This window comes from Orycteropus afer, unplaced genomic scaffold (genome assembly GCF_000298275.1).
Source record: "Orycteropus afer afer isolate SDZICR_OR568_19922 unplaced genomic scaffold, OryAfe1.0 scaffold00067, whole genome shotgun sequence".
Lineage (NCBI taxonomy): Eukaryota > Metazoa > Chordata > Mammalia > Tubulidentata > Orycteropodidae > Orycteropus > Orycteropus afer.
Window position 1 is genome coordinate 2,928,436 of NW_006921654.1, and position 25,061 is coordinate 2,953,496.

Here is a 25,061-nt window from a genome sequence, read left to right on the forward strand (position 1 = left end):
TGGATAACCAAACTTTGGTACATTCACACAATGGAATACTATGCAACGCTAAAGAATAATGTAGAATCTGCAAAACACCGCATAACGTGGATGAACTTGGAGGACATTATGCTGAGTGAAATAAGTCAGTCACAAAAGGACAAATATTGTATTAGTCCGTTATTGTAAAAGTTAAGGAAATGTTTATATATTGGAGGACATTTTCTTTGTTGGTTACCAGGGGTGGGAGGGAAGGGGAGGGAATGCTGTTAGATAGATAGAGATAAATATTGATTTGGGTGAAGAGAAGGGCAATGTACCAAATGTGAGTGACCAATATGGCAGCATTGAGGATGAGAAAGACAGAGAGAGTTACATGGGCAGTACAAACAACAACTATGAACCCCTTTGTAAATACAATACTGAGTTGTTAATGAAAGCAAATATGGGTATAGGGACGGATAGATGGGTGAACAAGCTAAACAATTATGTATGTCTAAATGGAGAGTGTATCCAAGATCATATACAGGGTTGGCAGAAAATGGGCCTCTCGAAGAGTATGAAGGGATGGACACTGGGAGGAGGTAACTATGGGGAGGAAGTGGGAGGGGAGCTGATGCATTGTAAATTTTGGTCAATGACATGAGACAAAGTATATGTGAACTGCTGTATGAAAAGTGAATTTACTCTGTAAATCTTCACCCAAATCCTAATAAAAAAAAAAAAAGTATATTGAGAATTAGATAAAAACACTGAACTAAAGACTGTAACCACAATGGTGGCTGAAGCTCAATATCTGGGCTAACGAAGAAATGTGTCTCAAAACATCTATCGTCGTGACATCGATTTTCCCTCAGTCTTAGCATATCCAGTGCTTCTCTTCCAGTAGGATTTTTCTTTTAGTGTGCAAGAAAGAAAGGCCCAGCTACACAGAAGTCCCTTATAGAAAAGGTATGGTATGGCAAAAGTCCCAGCATGGCACAGTTTGACTACTAATCTAACGACTGGCAGTTTGAACACACCCAGTGGTACCTTGGAAGAAAGGCCTGGTGATCTGCTTATGTAAAGATTGCTGTTCACTGCCGTTGAGCTAATCCCAGCTCACGGAGACCCCATGTATACAACTGCGTTCCGTAGGGTTTTCAAAGGTGTGGCCTTTCCGAAGTGGATTGCCAGGCCTGTCCTCTGAGGTACCTCTCAGTGGGTTCGAATCACGAACCTTTCAGTTAGCAGCCAAGCATCTAACCCTTTGTGCTGCCAGGAGCTTCCAAAAAACCCACAGGAGTGGTTCTACTCTGTAACACATGTGGTCACAATGAGTCGGAATTGACTCAGTGGCAACGAGCTTGCTTTCTGGGGAAGCTGCTGAGATACTGGTCCAGGAGAACAAAGGTGCACATAGCATTCGCCACGTGTTTCATATTGGCTTTGATTTGCTAGTTACAGTAGTTTGTGAAAAACAATACACTGCAAAAACAGAGTGAGGGTTTTTTCAGTTTAATTCAGTGACTACAAGCTGTGTGCTTTAACTGCAGAAACCATGGCAGGATCGGAAGTACTAATGCGGCTCTAATACTGAAACACAGGTAACCAGAGGTACCAAAGACAATGATCATGTGAGTCATCATCAAAGACAGTCGGGATAAATATCACCCATTTCCTGTCAGCTGCTGCAAAAACTCGCAGATTTCAAACTGAAAAGGCATCCTGCGAGGCTTTTCACTTACCCGTCAAGTGAAGAAAGGCTGTCTTAGGTCCCCTCGTTGAACATGAGGCTGGGGTTTCAAGATCACGTTCCCTGTATCATCACAAGACATGTGATACTGTTAATACTGTTTGACATTGAACTGCTATAATTGATGGTGTGACGACTCTCTTGTGTATCCAGCAAAGGACAAACCTATTAGAGTAAAACAGCCAATCATGAAAAATGAATGGTTCCGTAATGATGTCAAGAAGGACCCCTTTTGTGTCTCAGGATCTATTAACCAGTTCCGAGCCCCAGTTGCTATACAGACACCCCTTCTCCAACTAGAAGGTCACTAAGGAGCAGCACTGAGGGTGGGAACCAGGGCAGTCTTAAGAGAGGGATGAGACTGGAGGATGAGTTAGGACGAAGTCAGCTGAACTTGATAAATAAGTGATGTGTAAGGGGAACGATGGGAAAGCACCTCCCAGATTTCTGGATCGGTTTAGCCTGTGTGGAGAAGTTGCTGTGATGCTCGCAAAGCTTGAGTGGCCTGATCTGTGAGCACTGAGGCCTAGGTACACACAAATCTAGAGCTTCTGGGGGACGCATCCTGTTTCCCTTTTTGCCCTGGCTGCAGGGAAGCTCCAGGCACATCCTACCATTAATCACAACAACTGTGTCAATCGCCATGGTTGACAGATTTCATTTTTCGTCAATTCTCATTTCCCCTTTCAATTCGGATTCATTGTACTTGATGTAAATGCCTTCGTACACGTCCTCATTTTGTTTGCGGAGAGACAGCATAATAACCACGTGTCAGGCAATCAAACAAAGAGCAGCACGCGTGTACCAGGTGGCTTCAGCCCAACTTATTTTTTAAAATCCTGCCAAAGTCTGGGGCAGGATGAGACACCCTGGAGAATTACAACTATTAGAGGGATGTCCCACAGGACTAGCCACGCCCAGTCCCTGCTGTCAGGGTGCCTAGTGAGGAGTGAATCTCTCTAAAGGGGAGATTATAGCACAGCCCCAGCCCGCAGAGAGTGAAAAGGGCACGCACTTACCGCTTAGGCCTTGGTGCAAGCCTCAGCCCTGCCACTGACCAGCTGTGTGACCTTGGGGGAGTCACTTCACCTCTCTGAGCCTCAGTTTTCTCATCTGCTTTACACAAAGTTCACACTGAGTCCAAGCAGGCAGGAAGGCACTAACAATGGGGTGGGGGTGGGGGGACTGGCTCAAAAATTTGCATTTCTAACAAATTTCTAGGCAATGCTGCGGGTGTGTGGATGGCACTTGGAGAACAGCTGTCCATGGGAGTGGGGAAATTTATTTCAGGGGGGATAAAAGATGGATGCCCTAACTGTGGTCTTTGGTGAAGACAGTAAGCAAAGGGCTTCCGCTCTCCAGGAATCCTCCAGGCCAAGTACAGCCAGCGTGGTCCTCTGGCCTCTGATGGACCCGGGGAACCTGACCCCACACAGATTCCTGGGGTATTACTGTGTCATTTTAAGTGTTGCTACTATTAGTAGGAAAGGAGGCAGCCGGGGAGCAACACGCCAGGTGCTCTGAGCTGTTGGGAGTTTGGGGCAAAAGCAAACATTCTGAGGCTGGGCTGCTGGAGGAGCCCCTGTACCAACCCTCACAGTCCTTGACCTCGGGTTTCTCAGCCTCACCCAGGCTCAGACATCTCTGGGCAAAAGGGTGCCATTTGCACTCACCTCCTGACTTGGCCATGAGTTAAACTGCTTCAAACGTTCCTTAGAAGCGAGGATGGTGAGGTGGAGGCTTGCTTAATTTGGATGTGTCATCAGGAAAGACCAAGTTCACTGTAGAGGGACGTCGTGTTTGGTAAAGCAGAGGGTCAGTGAGAACGAGGGAATCTCTCAGGGAGGTGGACTGACACAGCAGCCGCAGCAACGGGCTTAAACATGTCAGAGTCAGGGACGTGGAACAAGACTGGGCTACACGTTGTTCTCTTATACACAAGGTCACCGTGAGTCAGAGCTCACTTGATGGCAACTAACAACAATAAATGCCATTGATTGTTGATAGGATTTGGGGTAATTCAGCTTCTCCTGTCCCCTCACCCTGTCACCGGGCTCAGGTCAGTCAACATCCCAGGACAGGTGGCTGGAGTAGGGAGGGTTGGCCAGATGATCAGCCTCCGTCCTTCGCAGGACTTCCATGAGCCCACGAGGCTAGGGTATTGTAGCTGTTGCCTTGCCTCTGCTGTGAAATCTTTTTGTGCACAACAATGGGTGGGTGGCAGCAATGGGTGGGTGACATTACCTTCACAGAGCCCTCCATCATCATACCTCAGTCCCCTGGCGGGACAGCTGATGATCATTTGCAGCACTCATGGATTTGACATTGTGTATTTCAGTTATTAGTGAACTTCGTGGAAGGTCCACATTGTAGCAAATGATCATTTTATGAGCCATGATTGTCCAAACTAGCATGTGCTAGCTAATCCCAAACTGATGGGCAGGCTTACCCAGCCCTCCGGCATCTGCCTCTCAACCCAACTCCACTGCTTTCTACTCATCAAGCAAAGGGACTCTGCTGGTGTGACCAAAACCTGGGTCCCTGGTGAAAAATGGCCCAAAAGCCAAATCTGGGCTGGTGAAGGAAAAGGAGAGAGAGTGAAGAGGTCAGGCCCAGTGTTGGTTCTAGGAAGGAATGAAAGGAGGCTGGCATGAATTTGGATGGAATATGCCTAGTTTTGCTAGGCTCAGTTCCGTGATGTCTGTCAGCCAGATCACCATTTCCTCTACAACAACGGGAAAGTGACTTGTAAAACAGTTCAATGAATTTTCCAGCCAACGTATAAACGCTTCATCAGGTCAGAGCTGAAACCTTAGTGAATAATGACAAGACTCGGTAAACTTAGGGCATCTGGATGGTCAGAGGAACGTATGAGTTGATTTTAGTTTATTTAAGTGGCAGAGTATATTTTAATTGTGGCCTAGATTACTTTCATCTTCTATGTATAGAATATAAGATTGTTGTTGTTGTTATGTGCCGTCGAGTCGGCCCCAACTCATAGCGACCCCTCCTTGGGTTTCCGAGGCAGTATCACTACAGAAGTAGGATTGCCCAACCTTCCTTCCGAGGAGTGGCTGGTGGGTTTGAACCGCCAGCCATCTGGTTAGCAGGCAAGTGTCTTAGCCACTATGCTACCAGAGCTCCCATAGAATATAAGATTAGTCACTTATATTTTTCCAGTTATGTCTTAATGCGGTTCTTTAAAAACTTGGCCTTGGCAGTAAAACACTACTGATTCTTATGCGGAAACCCGATCCATTAAAGGGATGGAAGCAGAGCAGCTCTGTATAAAGGGGGATGAGAGGGGGCTCCATGATACACCAGCCTCTCGGCCCCAGGACACCCACGTAGGGCCTCTTGCCTTCCCTTTCGAGAGGTTTACTTTAGCCTTATTCATATCCGAGTTCAGGTGCTGAGTAAGCATGTGGTGTATTGTTAACTAGATGGATGGATGGACGGATGGACAGAGGGACAGACGGATGGGCAAATTGCATGGCTGGTTGGTTGCGGGAACTGATGGAGGGTTAATGAATGGGTGGGTGTTGCCACAGTCCGTCTTTCATTTCCACCATAATCTGCCCCACTCCTAGTGCCACATATGTCCAAGTTGCTTGTAAGAGATGTCAGGATCTTGACATGACATTAGCTGACTTTTTGTGGAGATGCATCCCCATCGTGAAAAGAATTCTGAACACCAGGCAGCCTCTTCCTCACCCTCATAGTTCCAACACTCCATTACCATCAAGGTGACAGCTCACATCTTGTACTAAATGGCAGTGGGTTTGAGTTTTGGGGGATGCATACTAGCCATCCCTGGGTGGTGTGAACTTGAACGCATTTGGCTGCTAATCAGAAGGTTGGAAGTTCGAGTCCACCCTTTGGAATGGAGCATAGTTTCACTCTGACACACGCAGTCGCCATGCATCTTGTGGTGTCTTAGCATTATTCAGTTCTTGATATGCCTTTTCCCTACATAAGCACCAGGTCAGGGCCTGCTTTGATGACCTATGAAGTGGCCTAGAAGAGCAAACCAGCATGTTGGAGAGAGGAGCATTTTTTTACATCAGCAAGATCCCAACTCTGTGACCTCCCAGTCCTGGTGCTTGGCAGCCATGGAACAGCATCTTGGCTAAGAGAATGGGGTTTCAGCTTCCCATAGACACAGGTTCCTCTGCATGGGGCTGTGTGACCTTGAGCACATCACTTAACCTCTCTGAGACTCAGTTTCCCCACCTGTCACAGGCCATTATGAGGAGTGCTGTTGTTGTTAATTGTGGTTGGGTTGGCTTTGGCTCATGACAACCCTTTGTGTAACAACTAAACACTGATCCTACGCCTCCTTCACAATCTTTGGAATGCTCAAGTCCATTTGTGCAGCCACCGTGTTTTTTGAGTAACTTAGTATTTTGAGCCTAGGGGGCTCATCTTCCAGAACTATATCGGACGATATTCTATTGTGATCTCTGGGGTTTTCATTGGTGAATTTTAGGAGGTAGATTGCCAGGCCTTTCTTCCTAGTCTTAGTCTGGAAATTCTGCTGAAATCTGCACACTATGGGTGAAATACTGGTGCCATAGTTTCCAGCACCATGTTGTTGTTGTTGTCACGTGCTGTGGGACCTGACTCATAGCGACCCTCCTTGGGTTTCCGAGGCAGTATCACTACGGAAGTAGATTGCCCAACCTTCCTTCTGAAGAGTGGCTGGTGGGTCTGAACCGCCAGCCTTCTGGTTAGCAGTCAAGTGCCTTAGGCACTACGCTACCAGAGCTCCCAGACAGACACAAATGAGCTAATGGAGTGCACAGGAGGTACTGAACGTGGGGAAGGCAGGATCCACTCAGGGGCCAGGAGATGGTGGCTGCCCATGCTGGCCTATGGGGGAAGGACAGTGTCTCAGAAGAGCCTGTATTCTGAGGTGCAGTTTCCACTTAGGAATCATGGGCACCTTTGTGAAAACTGCTTGGGAAGAAAGTCCAGGACAGAGGCGAGGCTTCATCCTCTGTCCTTGGCGGCAGCTGGTGCCGGGGGACAGGGAGGCGGAGCGGGAAGGGAGGAGGGCTGTCATCAGGTTATTTCTCCGCAGCCATATTTATGTTGTTGATCAAATGGGCCCTGGGTTTGGAAATTGAAAGTGTTTCCCTCATCATTTAAAACAGCGCCTACCTCTGTCGGCCATGGTGACTGAGAGATTAATCTCCCAGCTGGCCACACAGGCATGTCTGCGCCAACTGGTCCCATCTGCAGGCAGGAGTGAGGCTATCCTAGCGCCAGGAGGGTAATGAGGCTGGAGGAAGGGGTGTCTTCAAGGTGACCTTACTGGGCTGGCCCCTCTGCAGAAGGTTCTGCAAGGCAGGCACACTATACACCTCCAATCCTGGGCTCTCATTCTGGGCACATGCAGCCCTGCCCATGGCCAGGTGTCTGGTGGCATGTCTGTCTTGGATCTTGAGGTGTATACTAGCCCACTTTAGCAGCTGGGGTCTGAACAAGCCAGTCCAGAGTCCCACTAAGGACAAGATTCTCAGACCTAACCCCATTGTTCCACAGGAGTGTGGACCCACACACTCCTACCCTCTCCAAGGAGGGCTGGTGTCCCCAACACTCCCAAGTCCTGCTCTTGGCTTTGCAGGTGAGAGACTGCATAGTAGGGAGGAAGAGTGAGACTCTGACTGGACAACAGCTAGCCTGCACTTTATTAGAGAGAATATGGTAGCAGAGTGGCTGCTAGCTTAGCTCCAGTCCAAGCTACAATCCCTCGTCATTGGCCACTGGTCACATTAGATGAGTGATGGCCAACAGTTCCATCTTAGGGCAAGCTCTAGACAGTTGCAGTTGCTGTATAGAGTGCTATGTTGAAAAGGATGCTGAAGCTGCTTCCTGGGCCAAATAGGAAAGAGAACCATGATTGATTAGTAATGTCTGTCATTGTAATAGAATTAGGAAGTGGTGACAGGCATGCTGTATGTTCCAGTAAAGACTAGCTCTCTCTGAAGTTGAGGTCAGACCAGATAAATACTTTAAACAGATCTCTTTTGCCTGAGAGGAAGAGGTGAAGGGGAGCCTCTCTTTGCCACCTTTCATCTGTGAGTCTTGAAGAACAATAGAAAGCTTTAGCTTGTGGTAGCTGACAGCTAAAGGAATACAAATAAGAAGCTAGTTCTTTATCCAAACCTCAGAGAGTTACAGCCAGTCAGAAAGCAGAGAAGAAACTGAATTCTAGCTTTGTGGGGAGACTGACACAGATCCAACTAAGTCCTATGCAGTTCACTCAGTCATTCAGTAAATATTTATTTAGCACCTACTGTGTGCCTGGCAGTGAGCTAGGAGCTATGGAGGCAAACAGTAAACAAATCAGGATAGACAAGGTATCTGTCCTCAAGGAGCTTATAGTTTAGTGGGAGGTTACCAGAAAAACTAAACCCACTGCTATCAAGTTGATTCCAACTCACAGCTGCCCTAGGATAGAGCAGACCTGCCCCTTAGGGTTTCCAAGGCTGTAATCTTTACAGAAGCAGAATGACACCTCTTTCTGCCACGGAGCAGTTAGTAGGTTTGAACTGCCAACCGTTCAGTTCACAGCTGAGTGCTTACCACTGCACCACCAGGACTCCTTACTGGGAGGTTAGGGAGTCCAAAAACCTAATAAACAAGTAAACAAATAAATAATCAGTATATTTACAGACTTTGGTAAGTACTTTGAAGGAAGTACCTGGGGTGATAGGGCATAAAATGAGGTGGGGGCATAAAATGAGGTGGGGGCAATCAGGGCTGGCTTCTCTGAGAAGGTGACATTTAATGACTTAATGGATGAGAAAAAGGCAGCCATGATTGTATGTGTATGAAAGAGAGCAGGAGAGCTCGAGCAAGCAGCTTTTCCTGTGCTTATGAACATTTTGTATCTTCTTTGGAGAAATGTCTATCCAGATGCTTTGCCCATTTTTAATTATTCTTCTTTTGATTACTGAGTTATAAAAGTTTGTGTATTTTACATGGGAGAAAGAAGGGCTGCTTATGCACAGGGAGACAGCTCAGGGGGCAGGAGTGAATGGAGGGATGGACACTGGAAGAGGTAACTACAGGGAGGAAGTGGGAGGGGAGCCGTTGCATTGTGGTAAACTGTGGTCAATGTCATGAGGCAAAGTGTATGTGAACTGCTGTAGGGAAAGTGAATTTGCTCTGTAAATCTTCACCCAAATCACAATAAAAAAAAATAATAAATAAGAAAAATAAAAGTTCTTTATGTGGTTTTGATAGTCTCACAGGAGGAATGTGTGACTCACAAGCATTTTCCTCCATCCTGTGGGTTGGAGTCTTTTCACTTCCTCACTGGTGTCCTTTGAAGTACAAACATATGAATTTTGATGGTGTCTGATCTATTTTGTGGGAGCTCTGGTAGCATAGTGCCTAAGGCATTTGACTACTAACCAGAAGGCTGGCAGTTCAAACCCATCAGCCACTCCTTGGGAGGAAGGCTGGGCAATCTACTTCCATAGTGATACTGGCTCGGAAACCCAAGGAGGGTCACTATGAGTCAGATCTGACTCTACGGCAATGAGTTTGGTTTTGGTTTTTGGTCTGTTTTGTTGTTGCTTGTGTTTTTGGCGTCAAGTCTAAGAAACCACTGCCTAATCTGAGGTTGTGAAGTTTGACACCTGTGTTTTCTTCTAAGAGTTTTGTCATTTCAGTAATTTCTGTCTTTCTAGGCATTTGTCCATTTCTCCCAAGTTATCTAATTTATGGGCATACAATTGTTCATTGTATTCCATTGTAATCCTTTTTATTTCTGTAAGGTCAGAATAAATAATGGCTTCTCTTTCATTAAAATACATTTCAATTTTAAAAAAAGTCCCCTTCAAGCTTAATTTACATAACATACTGCACAAAAATATTGTTCCACATCCTGCTTTGGTGAGTAGCAACTAGGATCTTAAAAGCTTGCAAGCAGCCATCTAGATGCAACGATGGGTCTCTCCTCATCCAAAGCAAAGAAGAATGAAGAAAACCAAAGACTCATGGAAACAATTAGTCCAATGGACTAGTAGACCATGCAATCCTCAGCCTATATGACTGAGACCAGAAGAACTAGATGGTGCTTGGCTACCACTGTCAACCACTCAGAGGAGGATCTGTGTAGGAGATCCTGGATAGAGTGGGAGAACTATGTGGAACAAAAGTCAAAATTATAAAATAAAATAAAAAAAAGACAGACCAAGTTTGCTGGTCTGATAGAGCCTGGTGAAACCCCTGAGACTATGGCCTCTCGCTGCCCTTCAGGTCTGGAAACAAACTCACTCCTGTGGCTTCCAGACAAACAGAAGACTGGCATATGGACTGAACACTTACATCAGGTAGATACACTCCTTGCAGAGATCAGTCATGGGAGAACAGAAGGGCAGTGTATGCACAGGGAGCCTGGTTGGGGGACAGAAGTGCTTGGGATGGAAGGACACAGGAAAGAGGTAACTATGGGGAGGAAGCAGGAAGAGAGCTGTTACACTGTGGGGAACTCCAGTCAATGTCATGAGACAATATGTGTATGAACCACTGTGGGAAATGAATTTGCTGTGTAAACTTTCACTCAAATCACAACAAAAATTAAAAAAAAAAAAAAAGTACCCTAACAGAGACTGGTGACAGATAGTGGTGAGGGCTGCAAAAAGAGCCAACGTAATTAACATCACAGAATTGGACATGTGACAATGGCTGAAGTGTGAATGTTTTGTTATGTATCGTTTACCCAGATGTTGTAACGGTCCCCTTTTTCATTTCTGATTCTAATCATTTGAGTCTTTTTTCCTTGGTCAATCCGGTGAAAAGTTTGTCAGCTTTATTGATCTTTGGAACGTTTGATTTCATGGATTTTCTCTATTGCTCCCTCAGTCTGTGCGTCTGGAAAAGGGGCATCCCTGCCTGACTGAGCTGGAAGAATTAAGTAGCTCCAAGGCCCTCACTAATGAGGTGTGGTGGCTGTCCCTGAGCGAGGCAGCTGGTGCTCCCGGCTGACCCCTGACCCTCCCCCAGAAGCCCCAGCCCAGAGCACCCCGTCATCTTATCCTGTAGGAGGACAAAGTCACCAAGGATCCCAGGGGTTCCTTCCTCAGGGCCCTCAGGGGGCTTTTGCACCCTCCACATGTTCTTGCCCCTGGTGTTGGAATAGTTCAGCATTCAGCTGCTAACCAAAAGGTCAGTGGTTCAAGCCTACACAGTGGCTCCACAGGAGAGAAACCTGCTGATCTGGTCCCATAAAGATTACAGCCTAGAAAACCCTGTGGAGCAGTTCTAGTTTGTCACATGGGGCCAACTCGACACCATCCCACAACACACTCCTGCCGCCCACACTCTTCCCTGGAATCTTGCCACGCCTGATGTTTGTGCTCTCCGTCTGTCTGGAGTGCCTTCCCCTCCCTTCACTGAGCTAACCCTCACCCTCCAAGATCTCCTCAGCTTTGCCTCCTCTGGGAAGTCTTCTCTGATCTTACCCAGCCCCCTAACGTGTGTGTGTCAGGTGCTGCCACAGCCCTGGGCTTGCCCGACTTTCCTGTACTAGTCACTTGGGTAGGTGTAGCACTCTGAGGAAGGAGGCCAGCAGAAATGGTCCTCGTACTTCATCCCCTGCATACCCCTGCCCCTTCCCAAGACCACGGTAAAGCCATGCTGGCCTTGCAAGCTCACCTCTTGGTGAAGTAGAGTCAGGCACTGAATCTTTGGTTGAAGCCTCAGCTCTGCCACTCATTTGCTGTGTGACGTTCGGCAAGTCTTTTGCCCTCTCTGAGCTTCCTTTTCCCCATCTGTGAGTTAGTTGAGCTTCTGGGGATAAAGACTTCAGAGAAGAGGAGGGAAGGTCAGCCCTAGCTACCAGAGGCTCCTGTAGGCAGTAAGGTGAGTGGGCTCCCTCGCCCTCGCCCAGAACAGACAGGATAGAGTCCATGGGATGAGCCCAGGCTGGCCTCCGCTTACTTAGTGATAACTGACTCTCAGGGCAGGAGTCAAGGAAGAAGGCATGTGGCAGAGCCTGGCCGCCGCTCAGTGTCCTGTCTGTCTGTCCACAGTACCTCAATACAACCGCACCGACTACTTCTACTCCACATTCTCGGAGAACTTGGAGCACAGCCATCTGCTCGTGTCCCCCGTGCTGGTGGCGAGCGCAGTCATAGGGGTGGTGGTCATCCTTTCCTGCATCACCATCATCATCGGCAGCATCCGCAGGGACAGGCAAGCCCGGATCCAGCGCCACCGCCACCGCCACCGCCGCCACCACCACCACCACCACCACCACCGCTGGCATCGACACCAAGAGCCGGAGCAGAGCTACGGTGAGCTGCCGCCCGGCATGAGCTCTCCTCCCCTCTCCCGGGGCTGGGTGTGAGCTCCCCGCCCCTCTCCCGGGGCTGGGTGTGAGCGCAGCTCCCCTGTCCCAGAGCCTGGGTGCAACCTCCCCTCACTCTCCCAGGGCCTGCCAAGGAGCGGTCACCTTGCATTTGGGTTAAACAATGCTAATTTTGGTGAAGAGAAGGGTAGGGATGTTTCATCTTCCATGAAGTGGAAGGCGGGGCTCCTGGCGTTCTGGACCTTCTTGGCCTGAGCTGGTGTGGAAATTAGGAGAGGAGAGGGGCTAGAGGGCAACTGGAGAAGTTCAGAGGCAGCAAGGAGGGGTCTGGCTGGCTGCTCCTGACAAGCTCTGCCCAGCTGTTACCTGGGACTGACCTAGGTGCAAGGCACTCAATTCCCCCTACTACTCAAGACTCTGAACAACAGAAAAACCAAACTCACTGCTATGTCTCTGAAGGCCCAAGGAAAAACAGCTCACAGAGAGAGCAAACGGCAGTTGAGTCGAGTCCTCTCAGTTCTCTGCCCGCGCGCCAGGGCCACCCACGCTAGCTTTACCCAGGGCACAGCCTGGACCTCCTGCTTTGCAGGCAGGACCCAACCCAGAGCCCAAGGACCCTTCCCTACAGCACTGGCAGGGACAGGACCCTGGCACCAGAGACAATGGCTCAACTTGTGGCCACGCCCTGTTCCTGTGTGCTTTCATCTTCCCCCAGTTTCTCCTTGAAGTTCTTTCAGAAATTCTCACCTTTCAGCTGGTGCCCGGGAGGGAAACAAACCTCATCTCACCTCTTCACAACAGCAAGCTATTGGATTCCTTCTTCCCAGTAGAAAAGCAGTATGTGTTAATTGTGGGGGAAATTTAAAAATACAGAAAATCTAAAGAAGGAAATAGGGATCATGATCCTGTCATCCAGACGTCTGGAGTATTTTCTTCTGGGAGCTTTCTCCATGTCCGTAGATCAGCCTGGGTTTACACCTACGGGTAGAGTCTTGTATCCAGACCTTCCCACTCCCCGTGGTATCATGAGTGGGCAAGGGGATTAGGGGATTGGCAAGAGCAGTCTTTGGAGTTATACAGACTATGCATGAATTCCCACCCTACACTGATCCGTGTATGTGGTCCTCAGCCTCAGTATCCTCATCTGAGAGGCCCTGCCCCCTGAGGGGAGGAGCCACCTGGGCAGAACCTCTATGTCCGCTATCTTTGCACCTCACACAGTCTCGCGGCCACAACCAGACATGTTAGGACCAGAGAAGTAGAGGCATAAAGGAGATCCAGCTGCTCTCTGGCCCTCCCTACCACTGACTTGTTGTGTGGCCTCTGACAAGTTACTAGGCCTCTCTGAACCTCAGCTATAGATTATGCTCCATCAGCATTTCCTAGTGGGCCTAAGAAAATAAGATTCTGAGATCCAATGCTAGACAATGGTGGACAGAGTTTCTTAGCTAACTGCAGGACTTTTCAGAGCCTTTGATGTTCAGTTCCGTGGTGCAAACCTTGGGAGAATTTGGTATGTGACTTGGAGCAAATTTGTTTCACCACAGAGGCCCCTTTTTCCCCGGGGCACCTCAAGGGGAACAGTGAGGGGTGGGCCTGACCAGCTCCCTCTGCAGCCCTCATTCCCCACCACCCTCCTCCTATTTTTCATGCCCCAGCTCAGAGCTTCCTGTCCACAGGGTCCTCTACTTTCTCCTCTCCCTCCTTGGCTCTAGCTGTCTGTTCCTGCTGCCTGGCTTGCGCCTCTTCTGACTGCCAATTCCTAGATAAGTACAGCTTTGGCAGCCCTTCTTCCAGAAAGCCCTCCTAGACTTCTAGGCTGAACCAGCCCTGTCTCTGATCCTCCAGCCTCAGTGCTACGTCTGTCAAAGCTCCTGACGCACCAACTGGTACCAGGCTGTCCCCTGAGCCATCTCCCTGCCACCCTGAGAATTCCACTTGGGCAGGGCCAACTCTGTCTCCTCTCAGTGGCCCCAAGCCCAGCACGGCATTGGTGCCCACATTCTAGGGCTGTGGCTCAGGCGGTGAAGGCAGCTGTGCTTGGCGAGGGCATGACAGTCAGGTGGGGAGATGAGAGCCTCGGTGGCCTCGGGTCGACTCCTGAGGACCCTCCTTGGGCCCTGGCCTGAGGCTGATGGCCTGTTCCCTGCAGTGTCTGAGGGGCACACATACAGCCATTCAAGCCGCAGGATGCGCTATACCTGCAGTCCTGACGAGGATTGGCCCCCACCCTTGGACATCAGCTCTGATGGGGACCTGGATGCCACGGTGCTCCAGGAGCTGTACCCGGATTCTCCACCAGGGTAAGGAGGCTGCATGGGAGAGGAGGGCATGGGAGGCCTGAGGGCAAAGACCTCCACCACAGGAACCAGCACCTCCTCCCCAAACGGTGTAAACGCAGAAAGCATCTTGGGTGTAGACCCCTTCTCGCCCCTCCCAACCCAGCAGGTCCTCTGGGGAATTTGTCTCTGGGGGCCTTGGGGGCCTCTCCTGCCAGGTAATACTTCAAAAGGGAAAAGTGGGGGGGGGGGGCTCCATCACTTCCCCACCAGGAGGCCCCTCAGCCCCAGGACAGTTAGCCACTTCCCCCTCATCAACCTTTATCCTCCACTCCCTGCTCCCAGGGCTCTGGGGCTGGGGGTGTGTCCCTGCCCAGTGTCTGTGACTTCAGAGACCAGGGGACTTTTTCCTGAGCCAAACAGATGGGCAGCTCAGGGGTGACCTGAGCCTGACACAGCTTCCACCCACACACTCAGAGCCCTTAACCCTACATGGGCCTGGAAGATGCTCCATAAAAGGGCGGCAGCTACCGTTGTGTTGAATCTGAGACCTAGGGAAGTCAGGACTTGCCGCAGTTCCCACAGGCCACTGGAAGCCGAGGCAGGACAGAACCCAGGTCTCAGCGGTTCCATTCGAGCCAGTGTGGACAAGGCTCCCCCTGGGGACCAGGGCAGCTTCTCACTGCAGCTAGAAGTCCTTGGGGAGAGTCCCTGGGGAGAGACTTCCCAACATCCCTCCAAGGCCCAGGGTCCACAGGGCCCTGAGCGAGACTCTTCTCTTACAGCTACGAGGAATGTATGGGGCCGGGGGCCACTCAGCTGTACGTTCCTACGGATGCACCGCCGCCCTACTCGCTGACAGACTCCTGCCCACCACTGGACAGCCCCCTTGATGCCGGCAGCGGCCACAGCCCCGGCCAACACCAGCAGGTGCCGAGCACCTGGCACCAGAGTGGCCTCTGCACCATCTCTATGGACACCCTGCCTCCTTATGAGGCTGTGTGTGGGGCTGGCCCCCCAGGGGGCCCGCTACCACTGCCAGGGCTGGGACCAGGACCCAAGATCTGCCAGGGTTTAGCTGTCCCAACCCGGGCCCCAGCCTCAGGCCCAGAGAGGACTGTGTAAATGACCCTGGCAACCAGGTCCTGCCAGTCTCTCGGGGCTGAGGCACCCCTTCAGGCACACATGGGCACACACACAGACACCCCTGTGCACACACATATGCACGACTGGGACACACGCACACAGACATACACACTGATACAGATGTACACAGACAAGTACCCAGACATACCCATGTGCAGACACATACACACCCCTCACACATGTGTAGACACAAACACACCCACAGGCCCACCACACCCACACAAAACCCAACTGGGAAGGTTTTGTTAAAAAAAAAATGATGCTCCCAGCCACTATCTCCTCCTCCCTGGCCTGGCTGTGCCTTTCTAGGCAATACTTGGGGTGCAGGTGACGAGGGAATGGGCTTTCTCCCATCCCCCGGGCTGCCTTTTCCCTGGGCCTTTTCACCCGTCCTCACCTGGCAGGCCATGTTGAAACTCTGGCTCTGTCCAGAACCTGCTCACCTGCCCCAGGTCAGCTCCTGCCTGACCCCCACCCAGGGCTCACTTGTTCCTTTGGGGAGGTGGGACAGCTGCATCTCTCGTTTCTAGGACAACAGAGCCACACATCACCACTCTGCCACTTACAGGTGGGGGACCCAGGTCTTGGGGCGTGGGCACAACTGAGAGGCCCACTGAGCCCATCCGGCCCCCTCCTAACCCAATACCTTCAGCCTGGTGGTGCTAGCGGAATTCCTGCAGAAGTCCCCACCCAGGCCACAAACGGATGGAATGGATAGGGCCTTTGGGTATATAGTGGTGGTGGTGGGTTATAGCTGTTCCCAAGCCAATCCAGCCACTAGCAGTGCCCAAAACAGAATCTATAAAGGAGACGAGGCCACTACCCTTCTCCAGGTGGCCTGGCTGTGGTGCTGCCAGGGTGTGGCTCCCAGGCAGAAAAAGGGCACCTCATTCAATATGTGCCCAGCAACCCTGTGGCCTAACCTTAAACAAGCTGGAGCCAAACCCCGGGAGCTGGTGCCGTCCTCCCGGATGGCTCATAGCTGGGAACTTGGAGTCGATGTGCTGTTCTTCCCCTTCAGGGTGTTTGCAGTGACAAAACAAAGAGGGTGCGAGTCCCCAAGACACTGCTGCACCACCATGAGAGACCAGGGGTGTGTCTCAGCCTCCCTGTCAGGGCCCTGCCACAGGAGGCGATGTGTGCAGTCTGTCTGGTTGCAGAGAGGCTCAGATCTTGGCCGATGAATTCCAGCATTTTCCATCAGAGACCATGGAGGTACAGAACCGACTCCCAAATACCCAGCCTGCCACAGGGTGGTGGCCCAGCTTCTGTGAGGACTGGTCCTGCCAGCATCACCAGTGACAGAGAACCACAGTCCTGTCCACCTTCCCTCTCCCACCTGTTGGCCCCCATCTTTAAGCAGCATCGCCCCCAACCCTCCTCTCCCAGATTTCACTTCCTCCAATGAAGGGCTAAGACAAGTTAGCAATCATCCTTTTCCTAAGCAGGGAGCCCTGGTGGCACAAGAGGTTTGCAACTGGCTACTAACCTAAAGGCTGGCTGGTCAAACCTACACAGCAGCTCCACGGAAGCAAGGCCTGGCAGTCGGCTTCCGTAAAGATTACAGCCAAGGAAACCCTACAGAGTAGCTCTACTCTCACACATGGGGTCGCCACGAGTTGAAACCAGCTCAGTGGCAATTGGTTTGGTTTGGTTTGGTTTTGGTTTTGGTTTTCCTTGAGCAGGGGCATGGCAAAGAGGGCAATCTTAAGATTTATTTTCTGTAGAGGCAGAATGTCTTCTGACGCAGAACCGTGCGGAATCCATCTGGAGGTTCTGTCGCATGGCAAGCGCCCACATCCTCCAGCCCCCGACTCCACCTGGGGGAGGGGCCTTGTTTACAAACAGTTCTGTCCACCTTTCAGGTGTACTGTTTTCTAGGCAAAAAATCTCTGCTGCACTGTATAGCCTTTAACATGCACTCCAGGGATAAGACTCCTGCTTCTGCAACTCTAGCGAGTGCTTGGAAAAAAAAATTAACCAATCAATAAATAAACCTACTCATCAGTGTTTGAGGGATGGAGCTGAACAGCTTTTCTTGTTCCTGGACTAGGCACTAAATAAGCAACCGTGTATTCTGTGTTCAAAATAAACATACTATAGTGTATCAATAAACATGTAGCAGGCAGTAGCTTATCCAGAGTGCTCAAGGAGTCATGTCATCTGAAACTTGTAAGAAAGGAAACACCAAACAGCAACAAACTAAAAATATGCCTCCATTTGGGGGGGTGGTGGCAGGGGGGGGTATGCCACGACGCTGTCTGTTGGTGGGGGACACGGCGCACGCTCTCTGGTTGGTGGGGGACACGGCGCATGCTCTCTGGTGGCATGGTGCCCTAGTGCCTAACGCACTTGACTACTAACCAGAAGCCTGGTGGTTCAAACCCACCAGCCACTCCTCAGAAGGAAGATGGGGCAATCTACTTCCGTAGTGATATCACCTCGGAAACCCCACGAGCCACAATTGGCTCGACGGCAGTGAGTATGGCTTTTTTGGTAGAGCTCACGGGGCACAAGTGGTTAGCGTTGCTCAGATGTGAACTGAAAAGCTTGAGTCCAGCCCGAGGTGCCTCGGTAGAAAGGCCTGGAGACCCCTTCCAAGACATCAGCTATTGGAAACCCTGTGCAGCCTAGTTCTGCTCTGACACCCACAGGTTGCCATGAGTCTGCTTTGCAATCCTTTTCCGTTACTTCCCTCAAGAGCGGGAGCCACCGAAGCTGTGTGGTGCTGACACGGGTGTTTGGGCAGTCAGTGACTTGCAGAAGTTACTTTGTTCCTTTTAACCTGGCTGCAACATGACTTCTTGTCACTGAGACTTGGCCACTATCAAGAAGAGCCATAAACTTCAGGACCTGACTCCAGGTCAGGGGCTGCACATTTTACTTCAGAGCAGCTGGCTTTCGGCCCTGCAGTGGTTTCACTACCAGGGGAGTACGGCGGGAGAGGAAGTCTGTAGCCAGGCCAGAATGAGTTGCCTTCTCCCCTCTGCATGAATTCTCTTTATCCTTTCCGGGTCCTCCGTAAGACCCTGGCTTTGGCCACCATCTCTTAGCAGACAGAATGTGGGTCCTTCCTCTGTCACCTTCCCTCCTGGCAGAAGTCACGTCCACTAGGATGATGCAGGAGGCTGAGACAAGAGGGCACAGCTCCTCTTTCAGACACACAGCACCAAGCAGAGGGGCTGAGGCCAGCTGTAGGGGCCCCCATCCCCTCCAAGTCCTGTTACCCGCAGCTCCTGCTGCCACTACTCAGACTAGATATTTTGATTCTGGGCTCGTCTCTCACCCCAGGGCTATGGCAGGAGGCCCAACCCATTCACACCTCATGTTCTCAGGAGCAGCCCTCTGAGCACAGCCTGACACCAGTGTGCCTGTTCTGGTTCTTGGGTGCTGCTCTAATGGAAAATACCACAGGGAAGGTCTTAACAAACAGGGATTCTGTCATAGTTTACGAGGCTAGAAGTCCAAGTTCAAAATGCCAGCTCTAGGGTCTGGGTGAAGGCCCCCTGACCTTGGGCTTCAGCTCTACCTCGTGCTCCCAGCCCACTGGAGCTGGAGATGTCTCTTCACTCAGGCAACTGCTGGCTGCTGAGGCTGACAAACCCAAGATTGACAAGTAAAATGGCATGGTCCAAAGATTATTAAGCCGGCCACTAGTTCAAGTCCAGAAACAGTCCCAAGATCAGCAGGCAACATGGCAGGCTGCTGAATGAAGACTTGCCTACGTGTAGGGTCCGAGTACGCAAAAAAGCTCAGAGACCTTTCTTAAAGCTGCTTATACACTGGAAACAGACCACATTCCTCTCTGCTTGCAAAATAATCTCTCCTCCAGGAGGCCCCTAAGTGGTACAAATGGTTTGCACTGAACTGCTGACCTAAAGGTTGATGGTTCAAACCCAACCAGCAGTGCCTTGAAAGAAATGCCTGGAAATCTGCTTGTTAATATCCCAGCCAAGAAGACATCACAGAGCAATTCCACCCTGTAACACATGGGGTCACCATGGGTCAGAACTGACTCCACAGCAATGGGTTTGACTGGTATTTAAACACCTCCCAGGTGCCACCTCTGTGCTCTGGGTGTGAATGTAACATTTATGGTGACAGTGCCCAGCCCCGTACCGACTCCAGCCCACCCCACGCCCCAGTTCCCATAACTGAAGGACTCAGGATCCCACTGCCGGGTTCTCTGTTTTTCCTGTCTCCTCCAGCTACTGCTCACCCCATGCTGTGGTGTCCATCTATGCACACAGCTCCACACCCAGGCAGCAGGGCTCAGCAGGGCCCCACAGCACATGAGGTAACACATGGCCCTGCTGGCGAGTGGAGGTGCAGGAGGCCAGCGGAGTCTCACAGAAAGCAAATGATAGTCAAGGACTAGGTCCTCATGGGCTGCCAATGACCACAGGTCACAGCCAGCTCCTGCTCCTAGGGCTGCTTCCCCAAATATGGGTGACTTAAGCGCCAAGACATATGTCTCGCTGGCCTCTGAAGCCCCCCAGGCCAGCAATGGACAGGCTGATTGCTCAACGACAGCAGTGTTATCAGCAGGTTCCCAAACACCAGACAAGGGCACTATAAGGGACCCAAGGCCCAGGAAGATGGGACTAATGGTCATGTTGCCCCCTCTATGAAATTCACAACCCCTATTAGCCAACTAGGAGCTCTGGTAGCATAGTGGCTAAAGCACTTGACTGCTCACCAGAAGGCTGGCGGTTCAAACCCACCAGCCACTCCTCGGAAGGAAGGTTGGGCAATCCTACTTCCGTAGTGATACTGCCTCGGAAACCCAAGGAGGGGTCGCCATGAGTCAGGGCTGACTCAACGGCACATAACAACAATAACAACAACATTAGCCAACTGGTGGTATAGTGGCTAAGGCATTTACCTGCTAACCTAAAGGTTAGTGGTTTGAACCCACCAGCCACTCTGAAGGAGGAAGATGAGGAAATCTGTTTCTGTAAAGATATACAACCTTAGGAGGGCTGGGGGGCGGGGCACCACCAAAGCTCTGAGGCCCATGAATGTGTGAAGGATGCCTGCAAAGACGTGCCTGGCTCTCCTGTGTCTGAGACAGGATGGGGGCAGAGTTGGCCACCCGTCCTGCTCCACGGAGAGTCAGGGAGTGCGAGCGCAGAGCTGAGCACTCCAGGGCGGCAGGCAGAGGCAGGGCTGCTTTGCAGTTTCACTTTTGCTAGCCTACTTCCTCCTCAGCTTCCTGACCAAGTGCAGTGGCACGGCACGGACGGCCATCCACTCCCTCCAAGTGCATGGCCTGGGCCTGGCCTGCAGGAGTCTCTTCGCATCCAGCCCCTCAGAGCCTCCATGAGCAGGCCCCAGCCCCCAAGCCCAGGCGGGGCTGCTGTGGACGCCCTCCTGGGTGACCTCGTCAGCTACTACTGGGAAGGCGCAGGGGACGGCCAGGTCAGGGTCTGCAGGCAGGCAGCCCTGACCCACAGGGCACAGCGGCTCCTGGACACGGGGGTCTCTCTGGGGCTCTGTCTGTCTGAGGACAGGGCCCTTGCTCTGGAGGGCTCCTCCCCAGGGGATCCCAGCCCTGCCCAGGACATCTGCCCTGAGCTGGTGCCCGCACTGGAGTTCCTGGAGCTGATTTCTGTCAACCTGCTTCTGTTTCCCTGGAGGAAGGAAATCAAGTCCCTGAAGGTAGGCGCTGTCATGGGGGGGGGGGGGCTCACCTGGGGGCAGGGCTCGGCCTCTGTGGGGAGCAGCCATGCCCATTATGCCGCCTGACTTTAGTCCCATTTTACAGCTGGAGAAACTGAGGACTAGAGTGGTTCATGCAATCTGTCTGTGGTCAACAGCTAGGAAGCGGCATAGTCAGGACTCAAACCCAGTGTGGCTCCTGATCACCAGGCAACACTGCCTCTTTAAAGAGGGAAGGGACCAAGGAACTCGGCAGGCAGGCCAAGTATGCCGTTTCTGAAAGCCAAATTCTCAAGCTCTACTGTGTGCCAGGCTCTGGACTGGGCACTGGGGGCCTCACTCTGAGGCAGATGGGGTCCCTGCTTATGTGGAACTCATAGCCTCGGGGGAAAGATGGACAGTAAACAAGTAAACAAATGGGCCTCTGAGGTGGTGAGGCTGTACTCAAATCTAAAGAAACACAGGTTGTTTGTTAGTCGAGGGAAAAGCTAAAGAAGGGATATTCCAGATGTGGGAAGAGCACATGCAAAGATCCTGAGGTGAGAAAGGACTTAGTGTGGTCAGGGCCTTCACAGGGAAGGGGTGAGCGAGGCTAGAGCTTAGGGATGGGGTGGGAGGGCAAGGTGGGTTTGGAGAAGGTGGCAGGGACTTTAATCCCCTCAGGCCCCAACTATTAGGGTGGGAGCCAGGATACCAGGAGCTTCACCCCATCTGTCACTCTCCTGTGTGACTGAAGGCAGGTCCAGTCCTTTCTCTGGGTCTCAGTGCACCCCTCTGTAAAATGGGACGGAGAGTAACATAGGCCAGTCTTTGCTGGGACCAAATGCCTTCAACCCCAGTGCCTCTGGGCATCTGGCCTTGGCCCTGGCTGGCCTGGTGCTCTTGACTACTCTGCTGAGAGGTGTCCCACTTTCTACAAACACCCTTGTTTGTTCCAGACATACACTGGAAGCTTTGCCTACTGGGTACGGCCTGTGCTTTCTGAATACGTACTGGACGCCATTCTGGGCAGGCTGGGCTACATGGCCACCTCCGAGACCGAGTTTTCACTGGTTCAGCCCATCAGCGAGGAGGATGCCAAGCAGATGGTGTTTGAGGTCTTCTTGGCAAGAGTCAGGTGTGAGTCTGCTGTCCGAACCACAGGTCAGCAGGTTCACGGCCCAGACAGAGAAAGACTGCCCAGGCTGCTCAGCAGGCGTGGCTCAGAGAGGAGGCTGGGGAAGGCCCGCAACCGCCTAAGGGGCACCTGGCTGAGCCCAGGGGTTGGGGGACCACAGCAAGGCCCCTCAGAAGAGGCAGGGTCTGAGAGGGCCCTGGACGAGGGCACTGAAGGTCAGTGTTCTCTGCTTATGCCTCTGAAGCTGCCTGAGGCCTCGACAGGCCCCAACGGTCCCCGTCACAATCGCCTGGTCTCCTTGGGCCCCCAGTGCCATGCCAGCACTCGCTTGGACAGTGAGGAGTTCCTGACCTGCTACAGTGACCTTGCCCTACACCAGACACCCCTATTCCCCAGGGACCTTCTCCTGAGCACCCCACAGGGAAATCAACTCCAGGACCCGAACCCAACCCCCAGCCCACTCTCAGATGAGATGGTTGCCCCCTCCAATGGCAGTGGGGGGCAGCCCCTGGTCACTGTCCCCAGCCATCTCTGCCTCACACCAGGTCCCCAATCGCCAAAAGCAAAGCTGGAGCAGGCCATCCCTGGCCCAGATGCCATTCCCCCCAGCACCTCCTCTGAGATAGATGAGCTCTGTCAGCGTCTCTCCCACCTCCTTGGACCCCCAACTCTTGCAAGTCATCCTGGGGGCTTCCCTGACCCTGGGCTTGAGGACAAAGGACAACCAGAGCCTCACATGGGGCCAGAGCCAGCCAGTGAGGGTGGCAGCCCAGACAGAAGGGGCACTGGGCTCTGGAGGTCTCCCCAGGCTCCCTCACATGTACGAGAGCCCCCCAGCACTCACTCCATCCCTCTGGGGGCACTGGAGGAATCAGTACCCACTCGTGGACACCACCCAGGTAATGGCTGATTGTGTTGTCCCTGGATGGTCTGAGGCAGGTATCCTGACTGTGACGTCTGGCAGAAAGGTGGCTGTAGGCAGAAACTGGAGATCTGGGACCATGGTGGGGGCTGGGAGGGGTGGGGAAAAAGCAGCCAAACCCATGCACAGGAACCAAAGTACTAACCCCAGCCCTGCCACCTACTGTCAGGACACCTCACTCAATCTCTCTGAGCCTTGGCTTCTCATCTGTAACGCGAGTATGGTCACGTCTACCCACAGGAGACTGGGAAGAGTTTGTCAGGTGAGGTGTGATAGCACCCATCAGCGCGTGACCCAGAGAGGGGTCTCTGGGGGACTTCCTGGCCCCTCCACACCCCAGCTTAGCCATGCCTGGCATCCTTGTTGCACTTCCCAGAACTCGGAGAGCAACTTGGGCAGAGGATTCCAGGGGTAGAGAAGGCCAGTGCATTCTTTTTCTTTGCCCTTCTAACTTCTATTCATTCTTTCCTGACCATTAAAATACTAAGCTCATCCCCAAGCCAAAACGGAATTTGTGATCTCCCTTCAATGCTTCCTCCCCTCCACATTTTCCACCTGGGGAAACATCTCTACCATCCATGCACTCGCTGAAGCCCAAATGTAGAATCACCCTGACTTTTCTCATCCCTCATTCAATCCACAGCTCTCCTTTCAAGTCCAGAACCCAACCCCTCCTTCCAGTCACCACACTCACCTATCTTCCCCCAGGTCCCAGAGGACACCAGCCTCATTCTGTTCTCCTAGCTCCACCCCCTTCCCCTACAGCCTATATTCCGCTCAGCCACCAGAGGGCGCCTGTTGAAACCCAAGTCCCTTCAGGACTGTCATCTGCTCAATTCCCTCCAGGGCTCCTGCTGCACACAAAACCCAAAGGCCATGCTAAGCCACTAAAGGCTCACCCTCACCTCCCCTCTGACTTCATCCCATGCCCCTTTCAAAACCCCTGGGCCACGGCAGCCAAGCCACATTGGTTTCTTCTAGGCTTGAATACACCAAGCCCCCCCTACCCTACAGGCTTTGCACACACTGCTCACTCTGCCCATGACACCCTCTCTCCACCCTGCCCCATCTTCTCTTCCCTATTATTCACGTCTCATCTTAAACATCACCTTCTCAGAGAGGCTTTCCCAGACCAACCATCTCTACCACATCAGCTCAGTTTAATTTTCCATCCAGAGATTTTAAAAACTTATTCATTTTCTGGTCTTGCAAAATTCTATCACGTCATCTCCAGCATCGTTTCTATAACCAAGGCCACAATTTCCAACTACTGCTCTTTGTCTCCAATGTTCACCTTCCGATCACCAGTAATTATCAATGCCTGATGACTGCATGTCTAACTAATTTCAGACTGCAGAGGTTGGTAAACAAACAAACAAAAACCCACATATCTTCAATTTCTTCATCTTTGGCACAAGTGGCTGATGCATAGATTGGAGTAATAGTCATATTAACTGATCTTCCTTGTAGGCATATGGATATTATCCTATCACTGATGGCACTGTATTTCAGGATAGATCTTGAAATGTTCTTTTTAACAGGGACTATTAAATTTATTATTTCAATCTATGATTCCGGGCTTAGTAGATCATACGTTTGCCCGATTCAAAATGACCAACACTGGTCCATTTCAGCTCACTGATGCCTAGGATGTCTATCTTCAAGTGTTACGTTTCATTTTTGACAACTTCTAATCTTCCTAGAGTCATACTTCCAATTAATGGATGTTTGCAGCTGTTTCTTCTCATTTTGAGACACACCACATTAGTAAAATGAAAAGTCCTGAAAGCTTTACTCCACCCATGTCATTCACGTGGACTCTACTTTGAGAATGCAGCTCTTTCCAGTCACATTTTGGTGCCTTCCAACCTGAGGAGCTCAGCTTGTGGCACTAC

The 25,061-nt window shown here is 51.4% G+C and overlaps 1 protein-coding gene across 1 annotated transcript in view; it reads left to right on the plus strand.

Annotated features, from left to right (window-relative positions):
* The window catches only part of BEAN1 (brain expressed associated with NEDD4 1), a 34,786-nt gene extending 19,341 nt beyond the window's left edge, over positions 1-15,445 (plus strand). The window contains exons 5-7 of the mRNA XM_042780878.1: positions 11,698-12,027; positions 14,194-14,344; positions 15,106-15,445. Coding sequence (XP_042636812.1) covers positions 11,698-12,027; positions 14,194-14,344; positions 15,106-15,445 — 821 coding nt within the window. The remainder of the gene's footprint in view (positions 1-11,697; positions 12,028-14,193; positions 14,345-15,105) is intronic.
* The last annotated feature ends 9,616 nt before the right edge of the window (positions 15,446-25,061 follow it).